At 50.4% G+C, this 27,534-nt stretch overlaps 1 protein-coding gene across 2 annotated transcripts in view; it reads left to right on the forward strand.

The window, feature by feature from the left end:
- The first annotated feature begins 5,093 nt into the window (after positions 1 to 5,093).
- The window catches only part of SFRP1 (secreted frizzled related protein 1), a 43,881-nt gene continuing 21,440 nt past the window's right edge, over positions 5,094 to 27,534 (forward strand). The window contains exons 1-3 of one of the 2 annotated variants that reach the window (XM_045459652.1): positions 5,230 to 6,033; positions 11,103 to 11,180; positions 14,353 to 14,437. In XM_045459652.1, the coding sequence (XP_045315608.1) occupies positions 5,490 to 6,033; positions 11,103 to 11,180; positions 14,353 to 14,437 (707 nt within the window). In that variant the 5' untranslated portion in view covers positions 5,230 to 5,489. Of the gene's footprint in view, positions 6,034 to 11,102; positions 11,181 to 14,352; positions 14,438 to 27,534 lie in introns of both variants that reach the window. The other variant, XM_045459643.1, reaches the window with a different exon arrangement.

Here is a 27,534-nt window from a genome sequence, read left to right on the forward strand (position 1 = left end):
TACTTGTCCAGACCTTCAGACCTCTATCTCCATCCTCCCTCTCTTTCAATGCCATCTTTTCCTTCTAGCTGGCCTCTTGGAAGAGTCCAATAAATGAATTCATGATAAGACATTAAGGACAGCCGAAGGCTCTGCAGGCTTCTCTTCCTAAGGATGAACACTGAGCAAAGGCAATTCAGCCTAATGCAGAGTCAACAGAATTGGAATCCAAAGATCTGTGTTCCTGACTTGAGTCTGTCCTGCACCAGAGCGCAGTGGTGGGTGGACTGGTGGAAAGGGGCCCATCACTTGGAGCCTCTGGGTCTTTTATAAAATGGGAATAGTGAGCTTCTCTGCCAGCTCTGAGGCTTTGTGTGAGGTTCGAAGGCGATAAGGCAGGAAGGGTGCAAATGGAGAAAGCCTGAAGGAAGACAGCTTACTCTACTGGGCGGGCACTGTGCCTTAGCCAGCGGAGGCCAGCCTGGTACAGGAGGCTGCCCCCTGCCCGGATGGAGGCCCCGAGTGATCGCTTTCCCAGCCAGCCCTGGACTGGAGCTGGGAGTGAAGCTCTCCGGAGGAGGGGAGGAGAGCAGGAGTGTGATGATGGCTCTCTCCCACTCTTCCCCCCTCAGCCCCTCATTCGTATCCCAGCTGCTGTTGAGAAAGGTGGTGGAGCTGACTGGTGTGCCTGCCAGGAAGGATTAAGTCAATACACACAGGGCTCCTTGGGGAATGTGTCCCGCCTCTGGGCCACTGCCCTCCCTGGAGAAATCTGGGCAGATTCCTGGGCTTGCAGTCATGGAAGCATGTGCCAGTTCGCCTTCACAGGGAGAGGGGGAGGGGTCCCTAAAGACCCATTTTTCCTTCCCAGTGAAGCCTTGAGCTCTGAAGCCAGAACCTCGCACCACGTGTTACAGAGCCAGAGCCCCTACCAGCATCTCCTGCCCACTCCACTCCCAGGTGTTGTCAGAGGCTTCTGGAAACCTGGCTTTCCAGGTACCAGCCCCTGTTTTTAAGAGGATTGCCTTAAGAGGCTGGGGCTCAGTGTTCACTGCAGCGTCAGTCCCTGCAGGACTTACTAGAAGATCTGCCCTCTTCCTGAAACAGCCCACTGCATTCATCAGCCCACCCGCTGGCTGCCCATCATTTAGAGCAGCCTACTCTGTGTATGCCCTGGGGAGAGAGAGGTGAGTCTGCGAGCATCTGTGCAGCAGGTCAGCTCTGGACGTGGACCAGAGGAGGGTCAATACAAAAGCCCCACACCCTCTTTACAGTCTTTGTGTAAGGGGCTCATGATCATTTCCTTTAGAATTCAGATCTAGGGAAGATTTTTCTTTCCTGCAGACAAGGACAGCCACGTGAGTTATTCATGCTTGCTTTTTACCTTGGTTCTTGGGAAACGCAGTGCAAAATCAATGCTCAGGCATAATACCTCCCTTAGATTGGGTATTTCACATACCTGCCTCCTTCTACTATATATTGATGCACTTTTTGTGACGGTGGGCTTCACCAAGCACTGGCTGTGTGCCTGGAACAGTGATAGATGCTGGGGATGCCCACGTGAGACAAAATATGACAAGATTCTGGCCTTCCAAGGGCTCACAGTCATGTAGTAGATACCCCAAAGCAAACGGTTTGAAAACATCCACGTGAGTGCTATAACAAAGTGTGCACAAGTGCGCTGGGTGCAGGGCAGAGAGAGCAGTTCATCCGACTAAGGGTGGAGAAGGCAGGTGATGGACTGAGAGGAGGTCAGGCAAGGCTGTTGGGAGGAGGCGATGCCTGAAGGACGGGTAGTGGGTTTGCCAGATAAAATACAGGACACAGGAGTTCATTTTAAATTTCACATAAACAAGGAATACCTTATAGTATAGGTATGTCCCATGCTCTATTTGGGACATACTTATACTAAAAAACTATTAAAAAGCATGTACTGTATTTTATTTTCCAGAGTAGTGGGACAGGCATCAATAGTTCTGTTTTACAGATGAGAACTCTAGGGCCAGAGGGATAACGTGCGAGCCATTCAGCCCGTGAAGAGCAGAACACAGGCATTACTCCATATTTCCTGACTCGGGGCCAGAATGCTGTCCTCTGCATTGTACCAGACCCACAAGCACCCAGCCATAGACAGGACACTGTCTTGCCCTGGATAATGGAGAGGATGCTGAGTGTATCTTTGGAGTGTCCGAAAAACCACTGACAAATGATAATGGAGCAGAATAGGAGGAAGAGGCTGAGGCTGAAAAGCAACCCCCACCTTCCCCCCTTTTTCTAGGAATGGGCAGGAAGGAGCTGTGTGTGTAAGAAGAGGCCACCAGGTAGGCACCTGGGAAGCCCCTGCGTGGTCCTGCTTGGCCCCAACATTCAGCTTTGGGCAATGGGAAGACTGAAGAATGCCTCCTTAAGCTGGTGTTATGAAGCAACAGGGAACACATTTCCAACTTTCATGTATGGGCAACTGGCAGTATGGGAAAATCAAAACTTTTTTGAGATGAAAAACACGTTTCAAGTAGTATTTTGCTCCTGATCATTTAAACCGTTCAAGGAAAGGAGGTGTGCTTCCTGGCTCACAGCTCTCATATTTCAAAACCCTGGTTTCTGGGAGCTCTGTCACATCAATAGCATGTTTAAAAAATCTTTGTTCTAGAACTTTCTCCTCTACATACACAAATGCTTGCTATTAGGAAAAGGGAGACTGGACTTTGAAGCGCCAAGTTTTGATAGTGTGAATAAGGACAAAAACCTGTATGCACCTCTAAAGTACAGTTTTCAGGTTGTTCTGCCTGGTGCTATTATACGATATGTGAACTGATTGGCAGTGGGCAGTCACTCTCCAAAATCTCAGGTGCAGGTTCTGGTCCGTCAGTGGTACTGAGATTGAGTCCTTCCTTTCCAGCTGGGTCTTTGGAGGAGCCAGAAATGTACTGGGTTTAGGATTCTGGGTTCTTAGTCATACCAACACTCCCTGTCTGTCCTCAAGATGACTGTGTCCTTGGCACAGCCCAAGAGGCCTCTCTCCCAAGCAGTAAGATGGGGTAGAGGGTTGGGGGTTGGGGTGATCAAAGTCCACAAGGAACAACTAGGTGCAGCCTAGGTCCTCTCATCAGTGGTACTGTGAGATTTTCTCCTTGAGACCCTCTGAGACTGGTGGAGGTCTACTACTGAAAGTAGCTATCACCCGGGCTACTTTCCAGAATTTTAATGGTGGAAAGACATAAGTTCCCACCATTTGGGGAAACTGCAAACATGAGTGAGAGGTCAGCTAAGCGTGGATTCAGAGATGAGAGGATGTTATCTACAAACACAACTCTTTCCAGTGCGTGAGTAAACAGACACATTTGGTTTGGAACTGAGGGCCTGGCTGTAGGAAAGAAAAGGACCCCCTACCAAACAGCATTTTTCTCTAAATGCCCCTTGAATTGAGAAACAGTTGCCCAGTCTCCTGCAGTCTATTCTCTGTGAGGAATGTCTTCCCCGGCTTCTTGGGCTGAGCATCACCAATTGTTTGGGGATTAACCCTTGGCCATCCAAAGTCTTGCTCTATCTCTCTCATCTCTTTCCCTCCATTCTGCCTGTCTTTCTTTGCTGCACCTTTCATGAGCTGAGAAATGACAGAGAGGATGACCGTGCAGCTGCTTCCAATGTGGACGGCTGAATCACAATCGCTGGATGGCCACGACTGCTTTAAGAACAGAGCCTTACTTCTTCATGAACTCTGGTAGTTGTACTTGGAATCCGTCCATCAAGAAATTAGGTCTGCAGCGTCCAAAGCAAGCTTCCCCAGAGCTTTACAAACAAGCTGGCCCAGCAAGACAACACCACCTACAGTGCCTGCCTTGAGCTCTGAGATCTGTGGCCCATTTGCCACATGCAGTAGTGTCACACTGCTCAGATGTGGGTTTTCGGCATCCTTGGCTTCCCTCCACTCACACTTCAAGATGCAGGCAGTGTAGAGACCTAGCAAACTTCACGAGATGTTTGCGGTTGTCACCTGTCTCCAGGGGTCAGTCATGGTCACACTCTCAGCTCTCTGGAGATTGACCCTTCCTCTCAGGGTAATGTTAGAAATATACAAAAAAATTCCCAGAGACTCCGAGGGCAGGGAGACTTCTGTTTCCTTGGGGGAGGGGTTGCCTTTAGAGAGGGCCTGCTGTATATCTACTGATACACTCTTTTTGCCTTCTGCCTTAATGGGGACCCTGGGTTTTGACCCGAGGTTCCTGGGCCAGCTCTGAATGTAGCATGTGAGCCTGAGTGATGGACTTGATATTTACACAAGCCACACTGATAAGTGCACATGTGTTTTTAATGTTTCGGCTTTATACACCACAAACATGTCAATGTGTATTTGCGGGCACACACAAGACTTGCTGTCAGGCTGGGACTTGAGTATGTCTTTTCTTTTCTCCTTTCCTTTCTTCTTCTGTCCTCCTAAAGCTAACACCTCTGTGAGAAATATTTCCTCCCACCCTGAGCAACATTGGGACAGTTACCTACTGCCTCTGGTGTTGTCTGAGGTTGGCCACCGGCCGGTTGTCCCACCTGGAAGGGTGCTGCATTTTTAAACCGGCAAGCGGCTGGAAGGTTTAAACCTTCCCCTTTGGGTTTGCACGAACCGAGCCTGGACACCTGGACGGCTGGGGATTTAAAAGCAGACCTCCCTTGGTTCAGCCTTCCTGAGCCCGGGTTTGTCTGAAATGGTCTGTCTTTGTACTGCAACTACAGAGGACAAAACCGGGGAGGTGGGCTGCTTGTCTGGTGGGCTGCTGCCTGAAATTAGGAAAAATTGTATTAAAAATGGGGGGGTCTTCAGTATGTCACGGGTTTGCAAGTACTGTTAAGGTTCCTGGCTTTTCATCAAGCCTACTCAAGTTGACCAGCGTTGACTGTCCTCTTTATCCACCCCACACTTTTATCTATCCCCTCTTTCTTTTCCTGTCCGTTCCTTCCATTTTCTCCTCTCCTTCCCCCACTTCTTCCGCTATTTATTTATTTATTTTTGGTTTTGTTTTTTAAGGGGTGTTGACCTGGGTTTAGTTCTAGTAAACGGAACCCTCTTGCAAGTGAAGCGATTGGTTAATTGCGCCGGTGACTGACGTGCTAAATGAGTGCGGCTCGCAGCAGCCGGGAGCTGATTGGCTGCGCAGGGAGTCTCCGAGGGCTTTGCAACAGGAGCACCGGGCACTCGAATTCTGCAGCCTCCCGAGTAAGTGCCGCGCGCCCGCCCGCCCGCCCGCCAGCCCGCCGCGCGTCCGGGAGCCGGGGCAGCAGCACTCGGCCCGCCGCGCGCGCTCCCCTTCCCCGCGCGAGCTCCCGCCGCGGCGCCCGCCGCAGGCCGAGGGCCGCCACCCGCCGAGGACCGGGCAGGAGCGCGCGGCCGCCGAGCCGGGCAGCGCTGGGGCCGGCGCCTTTTGTCCCTGGAGGTCCCTGGAAGTTTGCGGCGGGACGCGCGCGGGGAGGCGGCCGAGGCAGCCCCGACGTCGCGGGAGCCAGTGCGCCGAGCCAGCATGGGCAGCGGGCGCGGCGCTGGGGGCCGCCGCTGGGCCGCCCCGGGCGTGCTGCTGGCGCTGGCCGCCGGGCTCCTGGCCGCGGGCTCCGCCAGCGAGTACGACTACGTGAGCTTCCAGTCGGACATCGGCTCCTACCAGAGCGGGCGCTTCTACACCAAGCCGCCGCAGTGCGTGGACATCCCGGTGGACCTGCGGCTGTGCCACAACGTGGGCTACAAGAAGATGGTGCTGCCCAACCTGCTGGAGCACGAGACCATGGCCGAGGTGAAGCAGCAGGCCAGCAGCTGGGTGCCCCTGCTCAACAAGAACTGCCACATCGGCACCCAGGTCTTCCTCTGCTCGCTCTTCGCGCCCGTCTGCCTCGACCGGCCCATCTACCCGTGCCGCTGGCTCTGCGAAGCCGTGCGCGACTCGTGCGAGCCCGTCATGCAGTTCTTCGGCTTCTACTGGCCTGAGATGCTCAAGTGTGACAAGTTCCCCGAGGGCGACGTCTGCATCGCCATGACCCCGCCCAATGCCACCGAAGCCTCCAAGCCCCAAGGTCAGGCCGCCCCCTCCCACGCGCGCGAGTCCCCCGACCCGGGCCGGCGGGGCACCCGGGGACCCGCCGCGGGGATGCCGCTGCCACGCTGATCCGCCCCCTCCCCCCACCCTGCCCCGCTGCTCCTCCCTGGAGTTCGGACGTGCTCCCTGGAGGTTGCTCTCAAGCTGTGCAATGAGTTTTAAAAAGTCCGAGGTGTCGCTTAGCACCTCTACCAGACCAGGTGCACGGCGGGCTTGGCCGGCAGCGGTGGCCGCGCCTGAGCCCCAAGCAAGCTCCGTGCGGTGCCCCTGGCGTCGCTTCCTGGGATCCAGGGTCGCTGCCTCCACACCTGAGACAAAGCCTTATGCTCCACAGGAAAGGAGAGCCCTTCTCTCTCTGGGAGGGAACCGAGTCCCCATCGAAGTTTTTCACACCCGAGACGGGATGGAAACACCCAAACCCACAGTGTAGGAAGCCCAGAAAGGCCGAGAAAATGCTAAGGCGCAGCTTCGTTTACTTTCATAGGTTCGACGAGGATTAAAAAACCCAAAAACCAAACACTTCTCGCTTCCCTCCAGCTTTCCTGAGCTAGTCACTGGGCCTAGGAACTCCGGGAGGGCTGAGAACTGGCTGAGAAAAAAAAAAAAAAGTTTAGAAGCTGAGGATTTCTGTTTCTCCACCCTTTTCAGGTTGTCTGCTTGGGGAGGGTTGGGGCTGGAAAGCTGGTCCTCCCATTCTTGCATACCCCCTGCTTCTCCCATTTACACAAATCCTCAGGTAATTAGAAAGATAAAAATGTAATTAGCTCATTGTTCATCTCTCCTTGGGGAGTGGGGCTCCGCAAATTGGAGACTTTCCTAACAGTCCCTGGAGGGGCCTGAGCTTCCTCTCAGAACCCCTCCCACTTAAAGGGCAGCTTTTGAGTGGGAGGGAAAAAAATCCCGGAGAGGCAAAAAAAAAAAAAAAAAAAAAAAAAAAAAATCAAAATAAACAAGCAAAAAATGCAGCGCAGTGGCCTTTTATAGGAGCGAATTCTTCAGAAGCAGAGTTGAGGCTGAAAGATGTGCATATAGTCTGGGATGGGGGCCCCTAGGTGCCCTCAGCACCAGGGCACATGTCTTGCGGGTTTGCTGAGGAGGGGTTTAGGGTGGGGGACCGCCTGCTTGCTGGCTTAGCTCATCTCCAAGGATGCCTGAGAGAGAAGTGTCCTCTGAAGGGCTTACTCTTCCAGAGTGAGGGGGTAGCATGGGGACAGGGGGCCCCAAACTTGAATGCTCCTGCTTCTTCTAGGGAGGGAGGAGATCGGTCCAAAGTGATGGGCATTGGGTGGCATGGACCCCTGCTGGGTGGGAAACCTGGCTGTCTGGCTGCAGTGGTCAGGGCACCTCTGCTCCCCACCTCCTGGGTGTCTGCACAGGGTTAACCTTCGGGGAAGTGCGGCCCTTTGGGAGCAAGAGCTGAGCAATTACCTAGAGCAAACAAAGCACTTTGTGTTCTGCGGGTGTGGAGCCATCCCCTGCAGCCGGCAGGATTTTCCTTCTCCCCTTCCTCACAGGCCAGGAGATTAGCCCAGCTCTGCCCCAGCAGCCTCTGCTCCACTCCCGGTTGTCTGTTTCTGGGACAGCCCAGGCACGTGAGGTGGGGGCCCATTGGGGGAGCACCTTCAGAGGGGAAGATGGGGACTGCTTATAAAGGGGGAAGAATCCTCCTAACAGAACCCCTCAAAAGGCTGTGGTGGAAGTAGAGGAATACCGAATAATTGTTGTCTTGCCTTTGACTCCTTGGCTGCTCTTTTCGCTTGTCTGCTATCTCCTCAGGGGCCTCGGTCCCATGCTCCTCTCCCCTCCGCTCTGTCCCAGTAGTGCCTAGGCAGTCACCCTCCCAAGGCCAGCTGCCCAATGGAGACAGGCTGTGGAGGACCAGTCAGCTGTGGGGCTTGGGGACTGGTTCTCCCCTCAGTGTTTATGGTGAGAGGCCCTGCCCGGAGAGAGCACCCACTCCTCTCCAGTGCTGCAGCCCTTGGGTGGAGGGAGTCCCACAAGACTTCCCCCCCTACCCCAGGATGCCTGGCCACTGTCAGCTGAGGTGGGTCTGGGAGAGCTGTGTGTGTGTGTGTGTGTGTGTGTGTGTGTGTGTGTGTGTGTAAGGGTAGGTTGACACAGACCAAACTGCCACATGGCTAGTGGCTCCAGAATGGAACCGGTACTTTTGGGTGAGAATAAATACACATGCGTGACTTTTATTCTTTCTTCTGATTCTCTGAAATTAAAACCAAATTTTCAAAGCAGTGCGTATCTCTGCATGCTCTAGGCCGGTTTCTGTTCACGTAATTGGTCATGTTTTGGGATATTGGGCAGGCTTTTGCAGCCATGTGTTATTAAAGATAAACTTGACAATGAGAAATGAATGAAAAGATGCTTTTCCCTCCAAAAGGCTGATGCCCCAGCGACACCCACATCTGTTATCGGAAGAGGCATAACTGTATAAACTTTCCAGGAAAGTCGTTTCTAAATCTTGCACTTAACATGAGACCTGTACGTTCCCAGGCTGATAAACTGTTGTTCCTCCTTCCCGCTTAGGTTTCACTGATTTAAGTTCTATGAGGGAGCACATCGTTTTAGTTTTAGTTTTTGTTGTTTAGACCTGTTGTGCATTAAATCAGCCTGGCTGTTTTAGTTGCAGATTGCAGAGGTCATGGTGCCCTTGTGTCTCGAGAGCCTTTCTTAGGGTCCTTTCTCCATGTATCAAGGAGCTGGTCAGGGAAGAACTGCTGTGTGTGTGTGTGTGTGTGTGTGTGTGTGTGTGTGTGAGAGAGAGAGAGAGAGAGAGAGTGTGTGTAATAGTGTGCATGTGTTTGTGTATGTATCGGTGTGTGTGTGAGAGAGAGTGCAAGCAAGCTGTGTGCGTGTGTGCATTGATTTTTGAAAAATCACTTAATCTTAATTCCAGTGTTGGACTTTCTCTTCTACTCCCCCTAAAATATTAATGAGCTACAAAACCTTTCAGTTTTTGGTTCCTTTGCTTTAAACATTATTTTAAGTATACCTTCCAACAGTGATTTAGTTCTCCTTCTCAGATGGATGGTGGATTTCTCCTACTGAGACAGCCTGCAGGGCCCTGAGGACACGCCAGAGGGGGCGCAGATTAATATTGCATTACACATTCCTCCCTTCTCGGATCAGGCTGCTGCAGAGTGCCATAAGAAAAGTTGAGATGGGGGTTAGCCCTGTGGAGAGCACACAGAGCTCACCCCAAGAGCTCTTTCCACCTTGAGTGGCGCTGAAGGTCAAACATTAATTGATGAGACTGAGAAAATGTCCCTGATGGCTCCGGAGCCCTCAGCTGCCAGTCAGATCAGGGAACTCAGAGGGTCCAGAGGAGATGATGGGGGTGTGCCAGGGTGATGGTGTTTTATATTCTCACAGCTGCTTGTTCGGTGAACACCATATTCATAGACACTTTCAGTATGATAACTTCCACTTAAAAAAGATAATAATAAAACAAAGAAAACCCCAAAGCACAGTTCACACTCCTAGTATAGGTAACATGTAGGACCTCCTTTCCCTGTTTTTTTCCCCATGGAAGCAAGAACCATAATGCAAAATTCTGGCTAAGTTTGTCCTTTTGTCAGAAACACCACCTCCAGAACCCCATTGCAAGTTCTGACTGAAAAGCAAATTTCCAAATTCTGGGCCCAAAGACAGTCATAGTCTTCTGCTTGGAGTGTAGCTGTGATTCTTGCTGCCCCGAGGACGTGGATGGTGTCCGGCCCTGGGTACAGAGTGAAGGTGGAGGGGTGTGGCCTCTGCTGGGCCATGAGGGGACCCTGCTTGGAAGTGGGGGTGACCGGCCGTGCACTAGGTATATCTTGGGGGCAGCCCTGGCCTGGCAGGGCTTGGCAGCAACTTCCACAGCGTCAGTATCGGGGGAAGCTTTGCCCATTTCACTGAGCCGCAGGGGAACTCCCAGGCAGGAGATGCTGCCACGGAAGCCACAGAAGCCACGGAAGCCACAGGAGAGGAGAGGATGGGGAGGAAGAGGACCAAGGGCCTCACCTCTTACCATTTTGCCTTGGGGTGGCTTTCCTGGGCTCCTCAGCTCCAGCCGGGCTTGGCCTCCGGTGGTTGGCCAAGGTGTAGTGCCTTTAGAATGTGTAAAATGCTTTCCTAGATGGGTTCCACTCCTAGAGTTTGATAGGTGATGGTGGGGGTGGGGGTGATGGTGAGCAGCTGCCTCGCCCTTCTGGGGATTCCACTGCCTACTTTCTGCCTGTCCTCCCACAGAGGCACTTTGCTTTCAAGGGATCCCCTCCAGCAGTATTTTGGCTCGGAGACCTCCGGCCCTGGCCTCAGAAGTCTCCTCCCCCTGTGCCTAATGCCTGGCAGTGGCCCTCATGCCTGCCACACACACACCTCCTCTTCAAAGCCCTTCACCGTATTGTGAAAACGCCTTCAGAGGGTCCCCCATCTGCCCCCCCCCCCCGGCTCTCCCATTTGGCAGCTCTTGCTACCCCGGTCCCCAGCCCCCACTGCCCCCCCATCCCCAGCCCTCACCTGGCAGGCAGGAACTCGCACTGCAATAGCCTTTTTGGAAGGGGTGTTCAGGGCCTGCGGCTGGAGTTTGTGAGTCTGGCTGAGTTTCCTTCTTGGCTCCTAGAAAGGGGTTCAGATTGATCTGCTGTCCTATTGGGAGTTTGGGAATGGGAAGGGGGCAGGATTCAGAGAGGGATGTTTAAGGGAGAGGGGAGAAAGAACCGGAAACAACTGGAATAGATGTGTTTCCCAGGGACCACCACACCTCATCAAACCGGAGTTCAGAGACCCGCCCTGCCTAGCCCCCCTGGATAAGTTTGGGTTAAATGGTTGTACCATATTCAACAGGTTTTCAAGAAGCTATGTCTGTTTGGCTTTAGGTCCAGGGCTTCAGGACTCTTCTCTTATTCTCTAGTTGCCCTTCAGAAATTCCAGGAGACCTTTAACTACTTTCAGCCTGGCCCTGGGGCCAACCTCTTCCCCAGGGGCAGCTCCTTCCAGACCCCCCTACCCCTGGAACTCACAGCTCCTCTTTCTCTTCTTTTCCTTTCCTAGGCACAACCGTGTGTCCTCCGTGTGACAACGAGTTGAAATCTGAAGCCATAATTGAACATCTCTGTGCGAGCGAGTTTGGTAAGAAAGCATCCCTGGCTGCCTCTAGGAGGTTTGGCATTGCCTGGTTCTTCCTGATCTGCGTCCCTGTGAACAGAGAGCCCAGTGACACATCTTTTTGGACCTTTATATTCTCTCCGTCCATTCTCCCCGAATGGTTGCTGTTCTCGGGCCCGTGGAAATCTAGACAGGGTGGAGGGCTGGCTAGTTTTTATTAAAGTCAAACTTAGCTTTGGCCCTTCTGTGTGAGGGATCACTGGACAACTTTTGGGGACCTTCTCTGGGAGTGGAGGGAGGTAGACTTGTGGGCAGACGGAGAGGAGTTAGGTGACAACACCACTCCTTGGATGCCTCCAGGAGGTGCACCCAGGAGGTTCTGCCCACAGCTCGGTCTTCCCTCCACACAGGCTCTTTCTCTACCCACCCCTAGGTGTCAGCACCACCCTGCCCACACTCTGAAATGACTACACGGGGTGTCCTCCCAGGGAGGGAGTGTCCACCCAGGGAGGGTGTTGTCCAATGCTGAGGGCCATGATCAACTCCTTCCTGACACAGACAATTGACGTTCCTCCAGTAGTGGGAATTGTCTTCCCTTCTTCTCAAGTCACTGTGTTAAAAGGGACTTCTAGATCAGCACCTGCAGCCCCAGGGGGAAGTGCTGTATGTGGCCTGGGGAGCAGATCTCAGGGGGCCTTTCAGGGATGGTTCCTTGTAGTCTGCCTCATAGGAGACCTGACACCCCGAGACTATCTTCTCTGGGAAAGGTAGCTGTCAACCGCATCCATTTGGAGGGCCGACTCCTTCTATTTTATATGGATGGTGAAAAGTGGCTTGGCTCAGGCCAGGCCCACTTTGCTGAAGGAAGGTTCAGCCTGGCACTGAAAGTGCATTTCTCAAGGTTCCTTAGCAGGAGAAACAGAACGGTAGGTAATGTGAGTCTTTGTCCATTTGGGGCTGCCAACTCCATGTTTTCATTAACTAAACATAATAAAGGGTATGAAAGGGACTTGTTCTGGCAAAGTGCTGGGCCTGAGTCACACAAATAGGGCCAAACATGCAAGTTGAAGGAAATCATATAAGTGACGCATACATTCTCAGGATTGTCATCATGACTGAAGACCCCAGGTGGGAGAATTCAGATCCTTTGCCACAGAGAGCTTCTTGAGGATGAAAATGTCTTGCGTGCTTTATTTCTGCACTAGGTGTCTCTGCCTCCTTTGTTCTTGGAGGACCGCAGGACCTCTAAGAAGATTAATCTGGTGTGCATTTTCCCTCCTGTCTTTGAATCACATCCTTTTTTCTTATTGCTGTTTTATTTATTTACTTTTTAAAGTTTATTTATTTATATGCTTTGTGAGAGAGAGAGAGAGCAAGAGTGCATGTGTGCATGAGTGAGCAGGGGAGGGGCAGAGAGAGAGGGAGAGAGAATCCTAAGCAGGTTCTGTGCTAACAGCGTGGAGCCCGACTCAGGGCTCTATCTCAGGAACCGTGAGATCATGACCAAAGCTGAAATCAGAGTTGGGTGCTTAACCGACTGAGCCACCCAGGTGCCCCTGTTTTTGCCATTTTAAATGTAGCCAGATGAAATTGTAGAGTGTGCCTGCAGTGATGTGTGCAGACCCTGGTTACCCTTCCACCTACTGATAGTTATATTTGCCCCTTGATGCTCACCCCCTTGCTTCATCAGAGGGTGGTGAAAGCCCAGTCTAGCCTGGTACGTCTCCTGCTGTAGAGTCTGTGGGTGCACAGCCCCATACTGCATTAGCAACAAGTTTTTCTTCCACAAATGGAGCTGAGATTCCTTCCCAAAGATGCATGTGGACATAGAGGAAAACTCTCTCGTAAACCCAGACGAGAAGCCTTTTGCTGCATGGCTGGGGCAGAAAGAATCTGTTGAGATATGGCTGTGATCCCAAGGAATCCTTACAAGGGATACCTAAGGGGCCACATTTTGATTTCATGGGTCCTCTTCAGATATTATATATCAGCGCACTCACTTTTAGGAGTTGGCCCCCTGATATTCCAGCAAATCCAGGACACCGTATTAGAGTAAACTCTGAAAGGTAATATATCAGATGATGTTTTGTGCTCCTATGACTTCTGTTGGGCTCACCTCCTGAGGGACAAGTGATGGCAAACTCTGGAACTCTGTGTGTGCAGGTGATTGACTGACTATGCCTTCCTGTTCAGGAACTCAAATTCAATGTATCTGATCATTCATTGATTCATGTATCCCTCCATTCAACATTTCTTGAGTACAAAACACTGTGCTAGATACCATGTGCAAAAATACTTAACTTAGAATAAATTAGAATTTAATTAAACATTTTTTTCTTAAACACTGACGAAGCACTAATCAGTGATTCTCTAGAGAATCATGGAGTCATGACATAACTCACCAACTGAGGAGGGGGCCGTGGGAACTCAAGGCCAAGTTAATGTTAAGGAGGTGTCGGAAGAGAACCCATGTCTTCATGCCCAGAGTCTTTGTCTAGAACTTACCAGCTTAAACTTGTCGTCAGGTCTCCTCCCTCCATTCCCACTTGCTCACCACAATTCTGGTGATTAGGGGCTTTGTGGCAACCAGTCAAACTAGAGACATTCTCTAGAAGTGGGCCAAAGAGGCAAGCTTTGGGGAGGAATTTGAATGTGGAAGGTTGACCTTGCCGTGTAGGGTAGGGCTCTTAAGGGTGTCAGGTTCCTCACCTGGGGATGGATATCCTTTTCCCCACTGTAGTAGCTGCCTGCTGAGTCAGCAAGCCACCTGCTTACTGCCTATGGGAGGGAGGGGTAGATCTTATTTTAATAACCAATCAGGTCTTGGCAGATCTGAATGATTGGTTGTTTGGGATTGTTCCTTTTTCCCTGAGATTATTTTCTTCTCAGGTTCAGAGAATTTTTGAGGTCTTCCTGGACCCCATAGGTCATCGTATCACATCCACTTATTTCATAAATAAGGAGTCTGACTTTCTCACCTGGAGTTCTTCCTCCTAAATGGAGAAGAAATTCTCCTCATTTAGGAGAAGAACAGCCATTGGGCTTTGCCACGGAGGCCTTTAACCCCTCAGCATGGTGGGTATGGTGTATGCCAGGCTCCTTTGAACTGGATGCAAGAGAGACTTTTTGGGTGTTTTTGTTTGTAATGTTCTTATAAGGCAATAAATAGGATCTTTTTTTTTTTTTCACTCTGCAGGAGCTGAGCTTAGCTCTGCCCTTCTCAGCATCCTGGAGAATGCAGCCTTGTTGAGAAACTTGTTTCTTAGCTCAGTTCATTTCAAGTAAGTGAGGCAGTCAGCCACGCTGATGGGATTCAGTTAGGAAACAAAGAAATTCAGCAATGCAAGCTGACACACAACAGAGAAGAAAAAGAATGTTTTACTCCCTACTCCAGGGATCAAACTTTGCATTAAGTGGCCCTGACATCCCTGGTGGGAAGGCATCAGGTTGTTGGAAGGCTCTCTGTGAGCTCTAGGAAGAAGGGGGTGCATTCCTTCTGGGTCAGCACACACACTCGCCCTCCTGCCAATGCGTCCTCAGACTCCTGCGGCCTCCGTGGAGCTGGGCGTGCACAACCCGTCACCTCTTTCCCAGGCAGTGCATTTTTAAATCTCTGGCGGGTCTGCTTGGCCACTAGTCTCTCCACCTCTGCACTGTACCCCCTCAGTTCAGAGCGCATTTTTTTCCCCCAACAGGGAAAAAGCATCAGTAGAAACACCTGTGTGCTGATACTCAGGAATGCAGCTGGATCAGCCTGGATCAAGTACCAGATGTGGGAAAGCCAAAAGTTAGATGGTGCAGAGTCTCTGAATTCAACATGGTGGCCAGCCTGCCTGCTGCCCTTAAATCAGGACGCACTGCTCTGCCTTTTGTTCTCTCTGCTTTTCCTGCTATGTGACAAGAGGGTGCTGCTGCTCCGTTCTCTTAAACAGGCCAATATAGTATTTGCAAGCTGCCACACTAGTTATCTTGCTGGTAACAACTCATAGCCATCTTTCCTTCATGTTAGCTTATCCCAGGCATGTGAGGATCTGATTTATAATTGCTGTGAGGTTAGGTCCCCACCTCTGGCCAGTCTCTCTAGCTTCTCCAGTATCTGTAAACACCCTTAAGCTTTTCTGGTAGAAATGTGCATGGTGCTTCTGCCAAGATCGTTCAGACCTTCCTCTTGGACTGGCTCCTCCACTTTTTTGAGCTTGAGAGTTCAGGTGGCAGCGTCCTTTACCCCAGTATTTTTTTGCTGTGGAAAAAAATTTCTTTGCCCCCAGAAATTTTCCTTGCCTTCTGGAAGGATTTTTTTTCCATTTATGTGTTTCCTCATAAAGAGTAAAACCATACTTTGTAACACCAAAATGAGTCAGATATGAAAGAAAAGAAATCAGAGCTCACTGTTAGCATTTGGGAGTATTTCCTAGAAAAGAAATATTTTCAGAGGTTCCTGAACCTTCACTAATTTGTTCTTGCTCTGCCTTACTCTTCTTTCAAGGTGTCTTGGCTGTGCTGCTGTTTGGAGGCACGGTGTTTTACTCCCAAGGGTAACTTGATCTCTTGCAAAAAGTTCAGCCTTTCCAAACTAAACCTTGGGTTTCCTCCTGCAGGTGAGGAAAGCTGGCTGCCAGCACAGTAATTGCAACATCTGTAAGCTGCTTGAGAGCAGAGTCTGTGTCCTGCACCTTATTTTACCTAATGTAAGATGCCCATTAATTATGAGATGCGCTATTCATTTTGTACCACTGACAAAGGAAATATACCTCATGTTAAAATGGGAAGATAATCTGTGTCTTAGAATGAACAAAAACAAGGCCTGTTTGTACTTAAATAGTTCCTGGAAAAGTGTCTTCTTCTCCACGGTCGGCATGAGATGCAAGTTTGTCAGATGAGTATTTGAATGACAGGATGGCAGGGATATGGAAACTGGACTCCTTTTTTTGTAAAAGGAGAAAACTCCTTTCCAAGTGACTGTGTACAACAGGTTAATTAATTTCAAGGAAAGATACATGCCCTGTTTTAGGTGAGTGAGTGTATATGTGTGTATGTTAAAAAAAAAAAAAAAAAAAAAGCACTCACATCCAGAAATCTAGTTCGTTTAAAGTAAAATTAAATGGACATGGGGAAAGGGCACTGTTACCCCCGGGGTGGAGTCAGTGGGCTGAAAACAACTGCTTTTTATTGTCATTGAAGATCTCTAAAATACATATCCCATATACAGATCTGTAAATACTTGGAAGGGATTGTTAAGGCATTTCACGTGTGGGAAAACCCACTCGGTGCTTTAAGTCCATGGGAAGTGTCGCTCAAGGCCCGCAGCCTGTGTCTCTATGAATTTGACCATTCTGGGTGCTTCATATAAGTGGAATCCCACAACATTTGTCCTTTTGTGTCTGGCTTGTTTCACTTAGCAAAATGTCCTCCTTATCATTTGATGTATGTATAAACTGTCATGGAGAAGGGGAACAAGGAGGACAGACCCTTCACTTCACCTCTGGTCTCTGAAGCTTTTCTGGGCATGGGTGAAGAAAGGTGGGGGAAGGGATGAGATAACATAAGGGGGCTATTCACAGCCTGCACGTGTGGCCCATTCCTTTGGGTGCTGCATTGCTCGTTCGTATCCCTTTGCCATTGTAAAGACATGCTGAGCTGGACGGAATCTCAGAGATCAGCCAGTCCGGGGCTCATCTTATGGACTGAGAAAAATAAGACTCAGAGAAAGGAGTTAGTCATTTGATTGCCCAAGGCCGCTCTGCTTGGCATCCATTACGGCTTCTGTTCCCACCAGCACTCACCTGGGCAGCCAGTCCAGACTTCATACCCTTCCTCCTTCATGTACTCCTGTGCCTGTCACATTCCTGTCCTGCCAGGAGTGCTGGGGAAACTCCCTGGGAAGGGGGCCTTGGGTGCTCCTTCACTGCTTTCAGAGCCTGAGGATATAAATGGACTGATATGTGTGCTTGCACTGTGGAAAGAGCTCAGCAGTCATTGCTTACTTTGTGGAGAGGCAGGTAGTACAGTAGAAAGAGCATAGGCTTTGGGCCAGACAGACTGGGATTAAATCCCAACCCTATAAACTGACCGACCACGAGAAAGTCTCTTAACCTCCCTGAGCGTGTCTCCTCACCTGCAAAATGTGAGTGGTGATTCCTGTGTTACTGTGTTGTAGGGAGACTTGAGTCAATCAGGTGTGTGCAGTTCCTGGAACATGGCTGCTGCTCAATCCATAATAATTATTGTCTCTTCTTATTGGAAAGAATTGTTTCAGGATGGAAATTAGCCTAGGTGGGAGGATTCTGGCACGGATGAAATCAGCTAGTTTGGCAAAAGATGTTTTAGGAAATGGAATGGAACGTTCTGGTTAATTCTCTGGTTAACAGAGGACTAAATTGAAGGAGCCTTTTAAGAAGCCCATTTGGAAAAACTTTAAAAGCTTTATGCAGCTTCAAGGTGCTAGAGTTAACCAAACCAAAGCAAACCAAAGCAAACCAAAACCAAATGAAACCAAACAAACAAACAAACAAAAAACCAACCTTGTGCATACCAGAAGTTAGATCTGGATTTTAGTCTGATGATAGCCTTGAGGCACCATCAAAGGGGGAGTACCTGACATTTGTGACAGCAGAACTCAGGGAGCTAGGGCTGACTGTTTGCAGCTCCAGGATGCGGCTCCCGAGGTTATTTGTGTGTGTGTGTGTGTGTGTGTGTGTGTGTGTGGCTTTTAGAAATCTTATTCCTGGTGTGAGTTTTCCTATTCATAATTTGTTGGGTTCCGTTTAGGAAAGGTTTTAAAGCCCTTGTGTGTTGTGGTGCCCTCCGCACTTCTCTTTTTCTCAGGCTGTATCTCCAGGACAGCCAATGCTGCTTTGCCTTGTGATATTTGTGAGATGTACCCACTCCAGCCAAAAAACAGGCAGTGTTCAGAGAAGCGAGTGAGCATTTAAATATTGGTGAATTCCGTCCAGTTTTGCAGAAATGAGCCAGGAGCTCCAATCTGTTTTTTTTTTTTTTTTTTTTAAAGGAGAACAAATGGCCAAAGAAATGTCAGGCCCTTGCCCTGCCCTAGCCTACTTTGAGCAGCCAATTAAACATGCATTAGCTTTGGAAGGCTTCTCAAAGGCCTATAGATTACGTTTGAAATCTTTGTTTAGTCTTTCAGGAACACTGTCACACGGATGATTTATCAAAGAAAGTTGTTTATCTGGCAGTAAAATAAACTCTGGGCCTGTTCAGACGAAAATTTCCCGTGAATTTCTACCAAGGTAAACACTGGTAACTGGCAGGTTGCAAATTCCGTGTGAAAGCCAGACACATACACTAAATATTTGAGCTATAGCTTTGCTGTGTAAGAGGCCCAGCCTGTCACTGGCACTGTCACTCCCGTCGTGGCCCTGAGGACCTGGAGCAAGAACTGGGAGGGCCCATGTGTGGGCCTCCCTGGACTGCAGTGCCACTTAGCGCTGGCACTGGGGGCTTCCTGGTTCAGAGAGGGCAAGCCTCAGGATGGCTTCCATCAGCATCACACAAACAGCCTGTGATGTGTTACAAGGGAGGTGAACCTGAAGCAGCCAGCTTAGGTTTCTTGGAAAAGAGGCATTTGTTGTACCAAATTGGCAGGGGGCGGGGGGCCTGTTGAATGATTTGGGAGCCGGGGCCAGGATGCGGTGGCAGGGGGCAGAATCACCTTGTGAATTCTGCTGAGCTTGAATTGTAGTGGCAAAAAGTGCTGCGGATGTGTCCCCAGGGCCTCTGGCTTTACTTGCTGGTGAGAGATCCGTCTGGAATAGAGAGGGCAGAGCTGGCCCTGTAGGTGCTGCGGTAGTAAGTGCCCATGACATGTTTGAGTGAAGGGTTGAATGAATAAGCTAATGGTAGTGAAAAGAAAGGAGATGAAATAAAGCCTTCTAGGTCTTTCAAAGGAAGCTATTGTGGTAATTGTTTATAGTGGCTCTTCAGGGAGGGACTACTGAATGATAAACAGCTCGTTCTCTGACCGTCCTGATCCCAGAGTCTGGAGCTTCTAGATCACCCTGGCCTTGGGCAGGGTCCTTATTGCAGGACTGCATTTATAGGTGTTCCTAGGCACATCCTGTGACTTAGATCCTGAGACTGAGGTCTTATTCTAATTTCCTTGGTGGGTTAGGGAGAGGAAGCAAGGACCCAGGAGAAGAGGTGACGTTTGTGTCATTTGTGAGGACGTTTGGGGTTGAGGTCTGGGCTCACGTGCAGAGAGAGCATCCACCCTTGTGTTTAAATCTTGAGAGTGACTGGTGTTGGTCTTTCTGGGTGAGAGGGGCGGGTGTGTGTGTGGGGGCAGCTCTCTGGAGATTGGAGTGCAGGTAGAAGATGCTTACTGGCTTGCATTTAGGGGAATTTATTTAGGGGAATAAAGGAGTATTTCTTCAGGGCAGGAATTAAGGGAAGTCATTTACAAATTCTTAAAGGGTGTCTGTGAGTTGTAAAGAGATTACAAAGTAGTGCTTTGGCAGTAGGGAAAATGAGGAACCCACTTCCCTACACTGGTGTCACTCAGGCAGGATGACGAAGGCGGCTTTCTCGGGCTCTCTCTTGCCAGAGTGTCCGTCAGTGTGCTTCCCAGGACATCTCCCTCTGGAAGAACCTCGGATGTCTTGTCTTTGTGAGCCCTTTGAAAATCACTTCACACTGGTGTGTCTTCCAAAACAGATCCATTCAGTTTTCAGAAATGGCTTTATGGTGGAAGGAACCCCCTAGCTCTGTGTCCGTGGTGGCAGCACATGCAGAGACAGCTGGCACCTGGAGAGTGAGTCTCCTCTGGTAGCACCCCCTGTGCGGCAGTGGCTCCGGCCCGCCACGCTTACCTCCTGGCCCCAGGGACTTGTCTGTGGTCCTTCAGGGCTTCCTTCAGTCTTAACTTTAGGCCAAGGACCTGATGTTTTGTCCTCAACAAATACAGGAATCTGGTGAACGAGGCAGGCCCTTCCTTGGCCATGCTTGTTTGTCCGTGTTCTCTGGTAACTTCAGATGCTCTCATGTGCAGTTTCAACTCTCAGGCTTGAGGAGGGAGGGTCTTCTGTTGGGGCTGGAGAAATTCAGGGAACTTTATGAGAGGAGATGAGTATTCTAACTTCAGACAAGATTAATGGAGAAAGTAAAGACAGGGATTCCTGGTGTCAGGAGACAAGGGCCCCGGAAGGAGTCAAGACCCCAGACAAATAGTAATTCTTAAATGACAGAACCTAATTCAGGTAAACAAATATGAGTAGAGAATATCATTTGTCAGCTCTAGCAATTAAGTCGGCATCCTGTGTTAGGACTTAGCCCTGGCCAGAGACTTGGAGACGCAAAGGCTTCGCTGAGGTGTGATGGGAGGAGTTGGCTTTTGGGATGCCTGTGTACTCCACTGGGAAGGTGGGGGGGTCCCCAGCACTGGGCCTGCTCCTCAGGGAGCTGCAGTTAGAATGAGCTGGTGTGTTACGGTGGTTACCCATTCAGTGTGGCCATGGGCCCACGGGACCCCCCCGGGTGGGGGTCAGCTACAGGAGGAAAGGAGATCAGTCATTAAGTATTGCTGTCTGCCGTGGGCAAGGTGCTGAGACATGGAAAGTGAGGCAGCTGAAGAGGGCAGCCTCTAACTTCCATGTAAGCCGTGACTGCTTCTGCCAGAGGGTGGAACCCATGGAAAGGGTTACCGCCTTTTTTCTAAGATGCAGGGGTGCAAAGGAACTCAGATGTCTGCAAGGTTAGTGTCTTTACTCTTAACCATCTTCATTTAAAAACAGGCGTATGGGGTGTGTGTGTGTGTGTGTGTGTGTGTGTGTGTGTGTGTGTTTCACAAATCAAATTATCTGCAGAAGGTATGCACTCTTGCACAGATTAAATTCAACACACAGTGGTTGAGCTTCTAGTGAGTACATGGCCTTGCTAATGCTTTGTACTGCGTATGCTGATTTTGGGATTGACACGCAGGGAGATTCCAGTGGGCACACACAAGTGTTTGTGTCATTTCTTCCCAGGGCCTGGGAAGAGGAGAGTCCCATAGTCAAAGCCAAAGAGACCACCTCTTCTTCCCCCTAGGTTTTCTGAACTCTGAGGTGATCTCTTGGCAAGGAAGGTAGCTGGCCAGAAGAGAGCTCATACCTGTGCAGATAAGTACAGGCAAGGGGAGATTTGTTGTAGGCCCACTTCTATCCTGTGGTGCCTTTTACACTGGATTCTAAGTGAGAAGCCCTGCATAGAGCTACCAGATGAGGTAAGAATAGCCTACTTTATCATGCCTCTATCTGACTGAATAGGAGCTGGTGAGTTTTGGAGGTGGAGGTGGGGGTATATCCGTGGGTGAGCTCATGGGAGACTGGGGCACCTCACCCTCCCCATTCCTGGGGCCATCTTGAGGCCAAAGCTTCAAGTTTGCCATGGGCTTCCCAAAGGTACTTCTGTTCTGCCTCCCAGGCCTGGCACCCAGCACTTTTGTGCTACTCCATGTGGTATTTCCTGCCTTTGAGGTGCCTCAGTGAACTAATGGCATGCTAGTGTTAGAGGTTTAATAAATGCCTGGATTGAGGAAGTATTGTATGTCAGCCTTGGCACTGGTTAGTGCACTTGAGAATGGTTGGGTGGGATGATTAGGATGTGGTGGCTGCCCTCAGAGGGCTTACCTTCTGAGGAGACACAGAGGGAAACAAAGATACACATAATACCATGTCATGATATGCTGAAGTTTCTGTAATAGCTAGGGGGCTGTGGGAGCACAGGAGGGAGTGGGTCTTCCTGGGGAGGTATCAGAGAAAGCTCCAGAAAGGAGATACCTTTTGTTGTCCTCCACGGAATTGGTAGGAGTTTGCCAGGCTGAAGAGATGGGCATAGGAAGAACACTCTATGTAGAGGGCCTAGCGGAGATCCAGACATGGAGGTAGGACATTATCTACATATTGCGGAGCAGTGAGTCTTTTTGCCATTAGCTTATAAGGTAGGTGGAGGCAAACATTTAGAAATGAGATTGACAAAGTAGGCAAGGGTCAGTTTGTGAAGGGCCTTGAATGCCATGCTAAAGAATGGAACATTTGTCTTGTTGGCAATAGAGAGGCATCAGGAGCCTATTTTAAAATGTTACATTCACTTACATCTTAAAAGAAGATCTTGGGTAGGGAAGGAGACAGAAAGAGAAGGTACTCGGTAATCCAAAACAATGAAGTGCTAATGGCAGAACTTTAGGCATCAGAGAGTGAGATATTTTGGAGAGGCGGTCTGTTGGGTAAGGGTGAGGAGGGGCGAGAGAAGAGGCCCTCAAACCACCTCCCTTAAGAGAGGGCACAGGACCTGGGCCAGCTCTGGGCCACCCAGTTGAAGGAGCCCCCGAAGGCCGGCCTGATGAGGTCAGCACGTGTCCCGGGCAGCCAGGGAAGGGGCCATGTGCTGTGGTCAGAGCCCCCGGGAAACCTTTGTTCTGGGAGTGCGGAGCAGGAGCCAGAGCCCGTAATCAGCTCGTGCTCGGGTCGCCGCCGAGCTGGTCATTACCAAGAGCAGTCATCATTAGGAGCTGTCATAAACTGCCCTGACTTTTCTCTCCAGACCTTGTTAGTGGCCCAGGCGGGCAGCAAATGTGGTGCTTCTGGAGCCAGCCCCGTAATGGTTGGACTGGTAACAGCATTACCCAGGGCCTGAGGGGCTGGGTCAGCTCAGGCGTCTGGAGCTTTCTAGAAGAGGGAGGTGAGAGGGGCTGTAGCTACAACAAAGCACAAGGGGAGAGGCCACAGATGGGGCGCGTGTGGTGTGTGTGTGTGTGTTTGTGTGCGCGTGCACGCGCACGCTCATGTCTGCATGTGTAAGGCTAAATCTGAGGCGTGGGTGTAGACGCATGTGTGTGGCCATGGGGTACAAGCTGTGTGCATGTCTGCGTGTGCACTGCGTGTCTACCTGGTGGGCTTGGCCATGCCAGTCGGCCCCTTGCCCAGCTGAGAGAAGCTGGCCTCTTACAGCCACTCTGGCTTCTCCAGGTGCTAAGTCTCCACTGGAGACTTAGTTTCCTCTCCCCACTGGCACTTTGGAGGGAGGCCTTTGAGAACAGGCAGAGGATGTCCCACACTTCAGGAAGGCTTTAGGGCAGTCCATGAGGGATTTCTCCACAGCACGTCTTTGTGCAAATCCAGGGCCATTTTGTAAGCTTGGGGAACACCCCTGTAGTCTTGGTGTTTTGTTTGTTACCTCAAATGCCAGTGAGGCCTGTTTTGTTGAGGTGCTAGTGTTTGCTAGAAGTCCATTTAGAATGCTGGTTCTGTGGGCAGGAGCTACTTCCTTAGCAGAGTCCAGTGGTCGGCAGGGAGTGTCATAAAGGGCAGGGTGCAATCTCAAGAATTTTGAAAGTGTATTGGCAGGAGCGTGCATACCCTTAAGCGTCATACAGACCTGAATCTGAGGTCTCGTTCTACGTTCTACCACCTACTGTGTCTGCCCAGGTAAGCCACTCAACCCCTCTGAGACTTAGTTTCCCCAGCTGCCAAAAAGCAAAAATAAAAACTCTGTGCAGGAGATAATCTGTCATGTGATAGAAAACAACTTCCAGAGTCCTGGGATCTAATTCCAACACTGACACTAAATAGCTCTGTGACTCGTGCCAGTTCGTTAAAGTCTCTGGACCCGTTTCCTTAAGCAAATCCAAAGGATCACCTGACATGATCTCTAATGCTTCTTCTAGCTCTGAAATTGTACCATTTTTCCCCTCAAATACTCTGACGTGGTTTCCTGATTGGTTGTCTTTATTGGCGCCTCCCCACTCTCCAGGAATGTTCACTGGGAGCCCTCGGCCCTCATCTTTGGCACCTGCAGAAGCAAAGCCTGCATCTAAGAGTGCACAGCAGAGGGAAAGTGAGTTGGATGCCCTAACTGCAGAGTTGAGTTGGGGCTACAGGTCTACTGCAAAGGGCAATGCATTGTTGCACTGTGGATCAGCATTCCCCAGCAGGGCCTGGGTGGCCGCTGAGCATCCTGACCTCAGTGCCTCTCCTGAGGGGACTGGTCCCACATGGAGATCCCTCTCCTGCACATGTTCCCAGGGCTCTTGTTCTTCTCGGGGTCTCCTCAGAAACCCAGGAATGGAGGGCATGGGAACTTCCTCGCCTGCACAGGAAAGGAGAGCCTGATGGGGAAGCAGCTTGGAAGCCTCGTGCACGTGCTTTCTAGACCTCAGAACTGCATTCTAATTCCAGCTCCAGAATTTACCATGAGGCATTGGCCAAGTCCTGTTATTTTCTCATTTGCCGAACAGGGATAATTGTGCACACTTGTCAGAACTGGTGTGTAGACCCCATGAGACGGTATTGAAGCATTGACTGTCCTGGAAATGACAAGTGCAAATTCACATCCAGCCTGTTACTCTGTGGCAGCTGGTCACAGGTGCCATCTTACATTTCTGCATGGTGTCCCCAGGACAGGCTTTTGGTTCAAGTAGGGGCTGTCAGCATGTCCGGCATAGCCATATTTTCCCTAAAGCACTCATAACAGAAAGCCATATTTGGCTTTCCTTAAAAAAGAAAAAAAAATGAAGGATGGATGTGATTTGCAGATATATCAAATCTGAACCAGGATGGTAATGGTAATATTTTTTCTCAGAGAAGTTTTAGAGATTTGGAAGTTTGTTTTAATTTTTAAAAATTTTTGAAAATGTTTGTTTATTTTTGAGACAGAGTGTGCATGCACATGTGGGGGAGGGGCAGAGAGAGAGAGCGAGAGAGGGAATCCCAAGCAGCGCAGAGCCTGATGTGGGGCTTGATGTCAAGACCCTGGGATCATGACCTGAGCTGAAATCAAGAGTAGGATGCTTAACTGACTGAGCCACCCAGGCACCCTATGTTTTGGAGGCTATTTAAAGTAAAGGCTTATGTAGCCCATTTTTGGGCTCCTGGGGAGCAAATCTTAACTGAAGACTGAAATCCAAAGCACTGGGTAGGAAAGGACACTTGGAAAATCTAGGCCTGAAACTTCATGCCAGCCTGGCCCCCAAAGAAGGGACAATGGCCACGCCAGGCCCTGGTGCAGATGTGGCATATCTAGGACCCTCTATCCTTCAGTCAAGAGTGACTTTTATTGGTAGTCTCTATGCTGTTCCCCTGCACCGATGCCAGCATTCAGACTGAGGGTTCAGCACACCTTTGGTCCAGGATGCGATGGCAGATATTTTTTTGCAGATAGGGGATATGAAGTGGGGGGAAAGTGAGCTGCCGGGCCATTGCACCTAGGTGTTGTGGGGTCAGGTTGGATGCTTCCCACTCTCCAAGGGGCCTGGTAGTTCTCTTCCCAGATCCTCTTTCAAATGGACGAGTCTGTGTGTTTAAAGATGTCCGCCTCTTGACTACAAGTATCAGGAGGACAGTAGAGGAGAGACTACTGAAGTTGTCTGGTCCAGCAAATGGAAGATGTGTTCTGCATAGCTCTGATAGAACCTGGCTTGTTGAGGAAACAAAACCTTGATCAACAAGGTAGTGGGGTCTCAACCACAGGAGCTGTTCAAAGGCTGAATGGCGTCTTACCGTGGTGGGTGCACTCTCCTCATCTCATGTCAGATGATTTTCCTGAGGAAGGTGGAGGATGAAACTGGAGCCCCAGCTCATTAGATCACCCAGCAACATGGGAAAAAGCACCTTGGAAATGTGTTTCTATTCAGTCATGGGTAGACCCCCTTTTTCAGCAAGGAAAAGGACACTGCTAGGTGTGCAGAATCAATCCCGATGTCATTCCGATGTATGTGCCTGTGGTGAAGCCCAGATGGCTTGGAGCCTTCGGGTGGCCATGGCTCTTGGGGAGCGGTCCTCCCATTGCCAGAAGGGAGGTCCAGCAGACTGGGAATGAAGTGCAGACCCCGGGCTGGGCCTCCCTCTTCTCCTGCCTCCCTCTTCTGCCCTTGCCTTCATACCAGCAGAACCATCTGGTCCACCCCCACTCCCTGGTATCAGTTTTCCTGGTGACTTCTTAAAAAATCCTTTTTTGCCTTCACAGTAACTGTGCATGATGGGGGAGGCAGGGAGAAGGTTGAGCACGAAGCTGCCCCTTCACTGGGAAAGGAGAATCAATAGATTGTGTTGATTTTTCTCTGTGACTGACAGCTCTTTGCCTGGAGCCTTCTTTTCTTACAGACTTAATGTGTCTTCTGGCAGATTTCCTTGTTTTGAATGATTACCTGAAGTAGCAAGCAGGCGAGCCTAGCAAAGAACTCGGCGCTTTTCTTTTGCTCATTATCCCCACCTTCTCCCTCTTTCCCGATGCTCCTCGGGGGTCGGTTGGTGAAGCGGAATCTAGTCTGGGCCAGCTGCAAACTCTCTGTGCTTCTTCCTTGCCCTCCACGTCTCTTAGAATGAGAAACACAGCTTGCACTAGAAAAGCTTCCTGTTCCTTCTATGGAGCCTGTGGCACAGACAGTCCTGCTGGGCCCATGTCCCAAGGAACTGTGGCACTGGACAGCAGTGGACGGCTACGTTGGAAGTGGCCGGGGTCAGGGGGATCATTGACACCCACTCTGGGTGTGATCTGATGGCATGCTCTCTGACAAGGGAACTCACGGGAGCCCGTCCATCTGTCTTAGTCCCTGCCTCATCTCCAAATGCTCCTCACAGGCAGGCAGGTCAGGGGCTCACCTGGACAGGCCCCGAGATTGCTCAGTAAGTTTCCTGAGTTGAGGGATGGAGTGCTGGGCTGCAGCCTGCTGTTTTATCTGATCGGCAGCCCTGGGCCAGAACGAGGACCAGGCCTAGCTCCCCTCGCTTCTCCCCAAAGAGTGTGGGGCACTGGGGGAGGGGCCTCTGGTCCCGGCTTTCCTCCTTCAGCTCAGTCACATTTCTTGCAGGAAACGACTTATCTGATATTGAGCTGGGGTTGCACTTCTTCAGCCCGGATGGAGCTCAGTTTTCCAGTGTTTGGCATTTTATCCTGGCGTTGAAATAGTGAGAGGAGGGTTGCTTGCATTTGGAGGTGGGAAGGGAGGCTGCATGGTCCCGTGTGCTGGAACCAGAGGGGCTGGGGGTCATCTTTCTGAAAGAGGGTGGGTGCAAAGAGACAGAAACAACAAGGACAAGTGTTGGGAAACTAGGGGATGGGAGACGTGGGCCACAGGGAATTGGTGGCCCTGGTTCCAGTACCTGACCAGCTGCTGACAGCTGAGACCACAGTTCTCATTCCTCCCAGACTCTGTGACGAGATTGTGGCTGGACGGCCTCTTCGGTCCCCGTCCACTCTAAGAATTTGTTCTTCTATGTCCCAAGTTAGTGTTCTTTAAACACACACACAGGCCATAGAGTAGAACTTTCCCCTCATAGGAAGCCTTACTGTGAACTTCATTATAGAAAATTGGTCAACACAGACTGCTGGGCTGAAAGAGAAGGGGACCTGGAGGTGACTGGCTTGGCCACTACAAATTCCTGGG

The sequence above is a fragment of the Leopardus geoffroyi genome, chromosome B1 (assembly GCF_018350155.1).
Source record: "Leopardus geoffroyi isolate Oge1 chromosome B1, O.geoffroyi_Oge1_pat1.0, whole genome shotgun sequence".
Taxonomy (NCBI): Eukaryota; Metazoa; Chordata; class Mammalia; order Carnivora; family Felidae; genus Leopardus; species Leopardus geoffroyi.